Consider the following 10,990-nt stretch of genomic DNA (forward strand, 5'->3'; position numbering starts at 1 on the left):
AAAATAAACCTTTTTATATTTATATATTAGGTCGAAGTTAGAAAATAAAATTCTAGAATCTTCGATTTAAATATTTAATTGTGATACAATATTTTATAATATTTAAAGTTCAACCGCTTTGGCTGAAGTTATAATATGCACTCCATGATCCTGCATATAATTCTCAGGGCGGTATTTTCTAAAATGCCACCCAAAACTTCTTTGCGTACCAGTTCTGCTAAAAGAAGGTGATGAAGGTAAAGATTCAGGGACTGGGGATAGATTTGATGAATCTTCCTGGCTTAGAGATAAGTTGGTAGGAGATAGAGAAGTGAAGGTAGGAGTTGATAGCAATTGTTGAGACGATTTGATGTTCTCTTCGAATTCTTTCAAGCGGCTGGCGCTGCACAGCGGCGTTTCTACTTGTTCGACGGTGTTCAGATTTTCTAAATCAATGACATAAGCTTCTTCTTTTTTGGAGTACCTAAAAAAAATATAATTTCAAGAAAGTACATCTTCTTTCCTTTTTCCGGCGTGAAGTCAGTTGAGTTCACTGAGTTCACAGTTACACTTAATCTGTTGAATACGCAAAAAAAATTGCCCATATAACAAAAAGAGATAAATACTTTTATATGATCATAGAACAACTGTAAAATGTGTCAATCCTGATATTGTCAATTCTAATTTAGTACATATGTAAATGCTTGAAGATTACTCTATCCACTTAGTCCATAGCGATTTGATATTATATATTATTCATATAGAAAAGATCTATCCAAGAACATGAAGAGTTCTGTAGCTTTAAGCACGTAACAAATTTGTTACAATTTTAAGTTAAGAGCATTTAACGACTGCATTATTTTATCAATTTATTAATACCCTTTGAGTGGTACCACCCGTTTATCAAGTCTACTAGATACATATTATTATTGCGATGCAGTCTGAACCGGAAGAAGAGGAATAACATATTAGCTCCCAAAGATTTAGGCAATTGCGATTAATAATATTTGTTTTAGTGTCAAGGCTTACGAGCGGTGGTGACTTCTTACCATCAACTGATCATTTGTCAGTCTGTTAACCTATCTGAAATAATGTAAAAAATAATGACTTACTTCAAAACATTCTTGAATCGGTAACCCCAAATGATTTCTTTTGAGAGATAAGATGTTCTACTCTGCGTCATTGTTCCCATATTTTTAGACGATCCCGTCAAACATACAACTATTTCAAACCTGTAATTAAAAGTAAGTAAATAACCTATACAACTAAATAAGTTGATAAAAATAACATTAGTCAAGCGCATTCCTGCAAGAATCTCTTCCATTTCTGGCGAGCAGGATATTATTGAGCAAATTAATCCCTTAAAATTTAAGCCATAAATCAGAAATCCTTGCTTCGAATTCACGTGTTCAAACCACGTGGTGAACTCAGTTCTATAAGCAAAAAACGTAGAAATACCTCTACTCATACCTGTAGTCCATCATATCCTGAGCTGTAAAGTCGTAGAGAGGACTCTGCGCATCGATCACATGGACCACTGTGATGGGCCATAATAGAAAAGCACGAGCCTCCTTCAGTTCGAGCTGGTGAATGTAATTTTGTACGGTTTCACCTTCTAAAGTCCTAAGAGAAATATCGTCAGTCAGTTTTTATGTATTATTATAAACCTATATAAAATTTTATGTTTTAATAATCAGCGAATCATAATATTATTGAGCATTATTATTAAAAACTTTAAAATGAACGATTTATTTTATTTTTAGAACTACAATCAATTTCTTAATATAGTTTATGAAGTCCAAGTTAAAAACATCAGAGAATCCTAATTGTTGCTTATTATTTGTCAAAAATCTGTCACCTGATCGTAAACCTCAGACCCAATATAAATCGGCGAAAGAAACTCGGGTATTTTATTTTCTCATCAACAATAATTACATGTTAGATTTTACATAAGAAAATTTTCAAGTTACATAATATCGACATCAATTCTTATACAGCTATACAATAATGTCAGTGTTGATACAGGCTTAATTTGACAATGAAAATAACATTTACCTGATTGGTTTCAACATGTAGGCAGTGATCGTACCCCCAATCAAGTGAAGGTTCAGAAGATCCCACACCCTGAACTGAAGGCAGAGTTCGCCGTCACGCAGACACACCTGTCATAAAATGGTGTCATTCATGAACTGTTATGATCGGTACATGTTAATTTATAATTCACCAAAAGGAGATTGGCCGACAGACGACCGACAGATGATCAAATAGGTCACCTGATGATAAGCAGTCAGGTTAGTCACAAATCACTCTTACACCCCAATGCACACACAAAATAATCACAATGTTTGACAGCATAATAATTGTTGCAAACATTTTTTGTATCTTTTATGATATACGTAGGCGGACGGAGTAATTAGCGACCTGATGGTAAGTGGTCACCACCGCCCATAGACATTAGCGCAAGAAATATTAACCATTTCTTACATCGCCAATGTGCCACCAACCTTGGGAACTCTTTATGTTATGTCCTTCATGCCTGTAGTTATACTCATAATTCAATCACCCTTCAAACCGGAACACAACAATACAAAGTATTGCTGTTTGGCGGTAGAATATGTTATGAGGGAAGTTTGAGAACAATTAAATGACAATTACAGAATGGTTATTAAGAATCCCGTGTAAATCAAAACAATAGAAACCGTAAACAATAGAAAAAGACAGAGAGAAAGAGAGGGAAAGATCGCGTGGAGTGGGCACAAACCTTTTCCCTTACGTGACGATTCTGTCGATCACTTTGCCGTTAAACGCGTAAAAGTTGCTAGTATCTTTTCTTGAAATAGATTTGACATAGATTATACAATTTGTACAAAAAAAAACTTGAGTTCATGGGAAGTTTTGTTTATAAGCATTAATCTCGACCCGTATGCATGTCTCGGTTACAGGAGCTATTTCTGTGATACATAATGACTGTTATTATATCAATAACAAATGGTTTCACAGAAAAACGCTCATTATTTGCTTGCCATATATTTTTTATTAAGTAATGAGCTTGTACTTGAATATAATCACACCTAATAGTATCCATGTTGTCTATAATGAGAAAATCTTCCCTCGTCATTCCCATAACTAACCAGTTCGTATTGATCGGGATACTCAAATGTGGGAAGTCCTCCATTTCATTGCATGAAATTAGATGTAAAGCACCTCGTGCGTATGAATGGGCTCTCAGAGATGTATGTGACCTCAATAATATAATAGTTCCATCATCTAATAACGTGTTTAGATAATCTTAGTTATAATTTCTAAACCTAACAAAACCATCAAGTTTATACATATATTAAGCGATCGTTGGAACGATATAGATATTGCAGCGCCTTCTAGCAGCGAGTTACAAAGAGAAGTTAATAGAGAAAAACCTTCTACCATGAAAGAATATATACAATGTAACATATGTACCGACTTAAATGGTGATCGGTTCACCGATTTTGATGTCAAGATCAATTAACTCCAAACAAATAAACCTAACCATCTATTATATTTTTATATAAAATTGTCAGTAGTTTTCTGAGATAGAATATGCCGAATCGTTATGTCAATGACCTCAGGCTGATTTTTCAAACAAATATATCTCCATTTTATACATAACTTTTGGTCATAAAATTGACAAATATATTCATTGGTACTTACAGTGGCTTTCTTACTGAATCCAACAGACGATACATGTTTATTTGGCCTCACTAATTTCGTGAACAGCAAACTCGAAAGACCACCTGATAGAGCTGTTCCTGCCACAATCTGGTGCAAAATGTGTGATAGAGATTAATTTTTAATAATTTTAAATCCGCACAGTTATAGTAGGGATAAAATACAAAGTGATTTCAAATATTGTCTAATAGGATACATACCTCTAAAACCATAACAATGATAGCTTCAGGACACTCTTCGTTTGGATATCTGACACCGTAGCCGATGGTCATCTGAAAGCATATACATAAGCATATTAAAATTGGAACCATTGCCCTGGATTTTGCCACTAAATATAGGGTGTAACTTGTAATAGAATTAAAATGTAAAATTTTTGGACAACGAATCTATATACAATCTATCACCAAGTTTGTCCCAAACGCGACAAGAAACTTATACAAATCATGCAAATGTCCAAGATTTTATAGTATCAAAAAAAATAATTTATCTTTAAATACTATTCTGAAGTAAGATAGAACATTAACTATTTCGATTTCCAGAAGCAGTAGGTAGTCTTAGTGAAAATGATAACCGTGTTAATGACAATTAAAAACTAAATTGCCCAATCTAACTTCAACATAATATCCTAATTTCTATTTACCTGAGTTTCCACAGACATCATAAGAAAACCAGCGAAAGATGAAGTTCCCGTAACACAGTGCTCCTTCCCATCTCCTATGTCGTCTTGATAGGAAGATGCCACCGCGTACCAGATTCCAGCAAAGATGAACCAGAAGATGAAATAAGTGCAGATCATCATTAACAGTATACAACGCCATTTACTGTTGATCTGGAAATAATTTGGATTATCAAAACATATTCTCAACAACAAATATAATGTATGTTACGCAATCAGTAAAGTTTATTACTTGAAATAAATTAAATTGGTTATATTTTTACCACAAATAATCAAAATCTTTTACAAGATGCCACTATATTATTAGTTTTAAAATTAATTTTATATACTTTTTAATCAATGTTAATGTATCAAATTGTATTATGAATGACGTATGTTGTACTTCATAAATTATGTTATACGATTGTAAAGATGGAACAGGGTAAAATAATAATAATTGTAGTTGCAAGTCGTTGTATTGCTGTAAAGGCTGTATGAAAAGCCATTAGAGATAAAGCGAAATGTCTCTTTTATTATTAAATTTTATTTGGAATTCACAACGTTGTATAAACTTATACATTGTTTTTTTTTGCAAAAAGTAAACAAATATTTGAGCGTATTTTACTCATCAACCATGTCACACACGCAACCAGGTAAATCAAAAACTAAATCGAAAGCGATTATCATCATAGACAATCTTTCAGCAAAATTGTTGCAATAACTTATCTGTTATTTTTAGAGCCCGTGTTAAACAAAGCAAGGCTAGTCAAATCTGTTAAGATATGAAAACGACTCCACGAGTAGCTGATTAGGTAAACGACATATTTATAGTATTCAGTTTTTAGTGTCATATGGTAATCGGTCTGTTTTGATAAAATTTGGTTCTTCATCTCATTTACAGGACCGGTTTTAGAGTGGGGCAACCGGGGCTACTGGCCTAGGGCGTCCACATAAGACGGGCCCCCACAACAGAGATCAAAATTAAATAAATTATAATAATGTTACTATTTACTGTTTTAAAACTGTCAGAAATCAGAATATTCAAATTAATTTCTAAAATAATTATTAGGGTCTCCACGCCTCTGCTGCTCCGGGGCCTTCACTCCTTTGTGGCCCCAGGGTCTCCAGACTTTTAAATCTGGCTCTGCTCGTTCATTTATAAAACAGTAATCGTACGATTACGATTACAGTACGAGTTTGTACGATTCAAGTATTGTTTTGGACTTGATTATAATATCTCCGTAAAAAAATGGATAAAAATAGCATCATGAATTTATTACTTTCCAATATCTTGGTACTAATGTAGAATACATTTTAGTCGAGTCGTCAAAACTATCAATCGAATTCGGTCGAAATTTATACCGAGCATTATATTTTGGTCAATTAAAAACGATCCAAGTCAACTGTTATAAATGTTCATTCATCGTTCGTTTTAAAAAGATAAGTCTGTCTAGAGATAATCTATCACTAGTCGCAATCTTTGAAATATCTTTATTTAATACGATTATCTATCTTTAGCAATTGTATAAATTCCATACATACATTATGTATTATATAGCTGTTATGTTTTGCAAATAAGCACATGGGCAAAACATTGTCGATGTAAGGAATGGTTAATATTTCTTACAGCGCAAATACTTAGGGACAGTTTGGAACACATTTGGCCAATTTTATAAAAAACAAAATACCCTCTTATAAATATTGCTTTCGTAATTGACCCAATTTTGTCACCAATGTCCAAAATATTGTCAACCCTGTCAATGCCATGTCAGAACTCAATGTATGTATGTGTTTTTGGCGTGGTTGTTTTTGTGTAGGTTTCAAAGCTATGTAATGTTAAGTTAATCGTAAACAAGATCGCACTCAGATCTAGTTTGCACTTACTACAGTGTTGACGATATCCCTCATGTACTTAAGAGACTTAGCGGGCACGTTGCTTCTAACAGGTACATTCTCTTCTCCAGTCTTATAAACTACTCTCCTAGATCTAATTGGCCTGCCATGTTGTCGTCTGCGGAAAAAAAATAACATATCATCAAAAAAGTTTAGGTTGATTATCATTAATACAGCACTACCGATGTGACAATCGCTCGTTCAATGCTGACCCCTTGGCCTATTATCGTACAGACAAATAACACAAGCTCCACCTTAATGATATAGTTTTACTGGCTGAACCTGCGGCTTTACTCGCGTGTTTATAAAACTTTACCCATAAGACATAAACCGTCACCGTTTTACCGCCTCGAGCGGTGAATTAAAATAGTCTTAGTAAATATCCTTCTCGGAAACTTAGACTATGTTCATATAAATTTGATCTAAATCAAATCAGCGTTTTAAGCTTGAAGAGGTAACAGACATAGTTATATTATATATATATATTATAACGCATTATATGGTGGGAGGGCTTTGTGCAAGGCCGTCTGGGTAGGTACTCATCATATATTCCACCGCCAAACAGAAATACTCAGTATTGTTGTGTTCCGGTTTGAAGGTTGAGTGAACCAGTGTAACTACAGGCACATTATATCTTAGCTCCCAACGTTGGTGGCGCATTGTTGTCATGTAAGGAAGGGTTATTATTTCTTACAGCGTTAATGTCTATGGGCGGTGGTAACCACTTATCATCAGGTGGCTTGCCCGTCCGACTACCTTTTACATAAAATAGTAACATAAAAAAATATGATATTAATATAGATTTTATCGACACTTAATTTTGGTTTTAACATCGTAGCCATCACGGGGAAAACAAATGAATAAAAATAATTGTTTTTTAAAATAATACAATCATACGTATTTAAAATAAATATTAGTTTGATAAGAAGTTGGCGAATTGTTCCTTGAAAATATGTCATATTTGGTTACTTCTATCTTATCAAATTTAACGATAAAAATGATTTATCGAAATGTGTACCAGAGTTTTGCGCGGTAAATAATATAATTGATAAATATTTTTAAAGAAAATCCTCCTTAAGCGAGATGGGATTACAGTTTCAAGGTCGAATTTATAATTAGAATTAGAAGAATTTACGTGCAACATTTTATTTGTAACAATTTAAAAAAAGAAACGATTCTGCGTTTGATTTTGAGTTTCGTACTGTACGAATAAAGCAAGTATTCCAATTTTAGTAAGTAATTTAGAAAATGATTTTGTAAAGATCAAACAGAATCGCTTTTTAAAAAATATCTAAATATTTGATTATATAAGATTTTAAATTAACATGGATATTTTTATTACTAACAGTATTTAAAACGGGATACTTACCATGTTTTTTATTTTTATTTGGTGGAGCTCGATATTTCGACATTATCTACCAATGTCTTGTTCACGAGACAGTCTCGTGAACAAGATTATTTATGTTATACTGTTAGTAATATTTGATTATAGTTATTTTATAGATTTACCAGCGGTATCACCCACGTGATAGTGATAGTCATAGGTTTTAGGTATAAAAAAGTAGCCTTTGTCCTGTCTTGGAGTTTACGCTTGCTCTACAAATTTCATTAAATTCAATTCAGTGATTTAATCATGAAAGCGTGACAGACAGACAGATAGTATTACTTTAGCATTTATTATATTAGTCTATATTCGCTCCGATTATAAATATATTTTAGCGTAAATATTGTACCGCGTGGAACTGTGAATTAGAGTGAACTGTGTGTGTGAACTGTAAATTAAATAAAAAAATCTGTTTCAATGTACGAACGCTACCTTTAGAAGAACGCTACCTAATATAACAATTATAACACTTACAAACATAAAATATTTACTACAATTTAAAAAAGTACGACATTCATATTCGCCTAGACTTCCTTTGTTTAAAAGAGACTCCAAAAGTAACAGATTATCTATTGTAAGGATTTAAAATCGCATTTCTTTTAATTCGCTAACAAAACATTCAGAATTCAATATTTGCTTCGTGATGTAGATTAGAATTATAATTACTATTACATTTCAGGTGTTCGCAGTTTCATGCCACGAAAAGTACCTAAAGAATCTCGAGCCTCTAATCTCTCCGATCATGTTTGTTTGTCATCTCAATACTAAGGGAATGTATTCTGCCCTTGCGGTTGCACATAACTTGCACGCTACATTCATTATCTCCTCTGCAGCTAATTCGTGAGATTATTTGCCATCATCAAAATTCGACCCCGGATTAATTACTCGAACGTAAGAAATATTCTTATACATAACATAACATACATAATCAGCCTGTACATTTCCCACTGCTGGGCTAAGGCCTCCTCTCCCGTTGAGGAGAAGGTATGGAGCATATTCCACCACGCTGCTCCAATGCGGGTTGGTGGAATACACATGTGGCAGAATTTCGTTGAAATTAGACACATGCAGGTTTCCTCACGATGTTTTCCTTCACCGCCGAGCACGAGATGAATTATAAACATATTAAGCACATGTAAATTCAGTGGTGCCTGCCTGGGTTTGAACCCGAAATCATCGGTTAAGATGCACGCGTTCTAACCACTGATCTAACAACCAACATCTCGGCTCAAAGAAATATTCTTATCATATGATTATTATATTCTTAATAAATGACTATAGTTCGGCGTGGTTTGATAGATGAGGCCGTATTGTGGCGAATAGTGTCAAGGCTGTGTAGTTTCCGCTGTTTTCGTACTTTATAGGAATACACAAAATAAATAATCAATAAAGGACTTCCAGATGTCATTAAATTTATCAAAGGAAACCTAACTGAACCAAATAATTTCACATAATCATTAAATGATGATACTTGATGACATCCTTGATGAAAAAAAGGTTAGACTGTAATTATATTAATAAAGCGTCCTGACTGATTTTGGTCCTGAATTTTCATGGTGTCGAAGTATATTAATCTTAATTTGTTGTATACAAGTTAATAAAGACGATAACAGCTATTCTCGGTAGAATCTAATTCCGGGAGTAGGTTAATTAACGTATAATTCTGTCAAATTTTGATTCAAAAATGTATTTAATAATAAATTTTAAATACATTCTAAAGAAAAGCTTAGTTTTTTGGAACAAAAGTTAAAAATAATTAATTTATTTAAATGGAAAATTTTAAAATTAGAAATGTTTGTAATTGCAAAGAAGATAACAAAAACATTCTTTCTGTATAATATTTCTATACTAGTTATATTTCTTACCGAGACCGTTTGCCTTTCTTGCGCCTTTTGGTATATGGGGTAGAATAACCGTGAGCTGAAGGTGCTCTTGCGTCAGTCTCATTATAAATACTATCCGCACTTTCGATAGTGTCGTAAATGTCAGTCGACACGACGGAACCGACGAGGGGTTGAGTTGATGCATCCGAAATATTTCTTTTTTCCGAAATTTTCGGACTTTCCGTCTCAACGTCAATCGTCATCACGAGACCATCATCTGTTTGTTCGTCTTCACTTGAATATTCTGTATATCCTAATTCAATTTTACCTCCAGGGTATGCATTGTTATCGTCAATATTTACAAAAGGAAAAGCGATTTCTCTGCCTTCGACGTAAGTTTGGGAAATTCTGTAATGTTTTTTTATCTCTTCATTTGTGTATACCTCTGTGTTGACTATTCTCGGTATTTCAATCGATGATCTCCCAGATCCATTACCGATAGCTTCAGAATAGCTTAAGGACCTCTCTAGAGCTCGGGATCTGCTCCCCCGACGTTCGTTTTCGTAATTATTAATTACGTTCATGTTTAATATTATTTTGAAATAATCTGTTAGATTTCCTGTATTTACTGGACTTAAATGCACTTGTAAAAGTCTTCATTTATAAATCAATTACGTTCGATTACACAAAGGGCTTAATCAAAGGATCTTTTGCCGGCAACATGACCACTTCATTTTGTTATTACGTACCTACACTAGTATTACTTGACACATTATTTATTACATCGTTTTCTTCGAGTTTGTTTTCTTATATATTACTTAAAACATTTACAATGATTTTCATAAACAGAAATGGATGTGTGTTTTCTAAAGGTTATGTTACAACTAATTCATGTTATCTACCTTCAAGATAACACAGCTTTATCCGAAACAAGATAAGAATATTTGTTGATAGTTACCTTTCGATCAATACCCGTGGCCTAGAATCTATGTTTACACAGACTTTACAAATACCCGCATTTATTATTTACATTTCTTCGTGAATTCGAATCGTTAGTGACATAACAATTATTATTGATATATCTTGTGTTCATTTTATTCTTCTGTAATTGATCTTAATAGAGGAGTTTAAAATTCTTTTGTTTGATAATTATCATTTAATAAATTCATATTTTATCACTGATGTTATTTGTATTTACATAAATAGTTGACAACTCGTCTGCTACAATGCTTTCAATTGAAGAAAGTATTATTACTTTATTATAATAGAAAAACAAGTGGGCCAACTGATGGAAAATTCTTACCTTACACTAACAATTGTAGAAACTAGGATGCTTCGTCACGTAAGATGACAACACTGGTCCAACTCATCCTTCAATGGGGAACACAGCAATGCGAAGTATGAGGATTGCTGTAGAGCTCAGTACTGTAGAGCTCAGTTCTTTTCTTTTCTATTTTAATATCTAATTTGTTACTTTCTGGACTGTTGACAATTGATAAGCAAGGGTAGTACTTCTAATTGAACAATAATTTGACTAATTTTAACATGAAG

The 10,990-nt window shown here is 33.2% G+C and overlaps 1 protein-coding gene across 1 annotated transcript; it reads right to left on the reverse strand.

Annotated features, from left to right (window-relative positions):
- Window positions 1–58: 58 nt before the first annotated feature.
- On the reverse strand, window positions 59–10,346 carry LOC113402167 (ATP-sensitive inward rectifier potassium channel 10-like). The gene is made up of 9 exons (XM_026642351.2): window positions 9,482–10,346; window positions 6,224–6,350; window positions 4,325–4,513; window positions 3,885–3,956; window positions 3,667–3,774; window positions 2,035–2,141; window positions 1,450–1,602; window positions 1,092–1,211; window positions 59–463 (listed from the first exon to the last, which is right to left on the reverse strand). Exons 1-9 carry the CDS (start codon window positions 10,021–10,023, stop codon window positions 103–105), a joined length of 1,779 nt encoding a protein of 592 aa, XP_026498136.2. The 5' UTR covers window positions 10,024–10,346; the 3' UTR covers window positions 59–102.
- Between the last annotated feature and the right edge of the window lie 644 nt (window positions 10,347–10,990).

Source organism: Vanessa tameamea, chromosome 23 (assembly GCF_037043105.1).
Source record: "Vanessa tameamea isolate UH-Manoa-2023 chromosome 23, ilVanTame1 primary haplotype, whole genome shotgun sequence".
NCBI classification, from domain to species: domain Eukaryota; kingdom Metazoa; phylum Arthropoda; class Insecta; order Lepidoptera; family Nymphalidae; genus Vanessa; species Vanessa tameamea.

Excerpts from the sequence above, each read along its gene's own strand:
- LOC113402167 (XM_026642351.2), bottom strand. The coding sequence starts at position 10,023 with ATGAACGTAATTAATAATTACGAAAACGAACGTCGGGGGAGCAGATCC. Across the intron at positions 6,351-9,481 it reads AAGAAAGGCAAACGGTCTCG|ACGACAACATGGCAGGCCAA; the intron begins GTAAGAAATATA and ends TTTTTTCCGCAG. Across the intron at positions 3,775-3,884 it reads TCATTGTTATGGTTTTAGAG|ATTGTGGCAGGAACAGCTCT; the intron begins GTATGTATCCTA and ends ATTTTGCACCAG.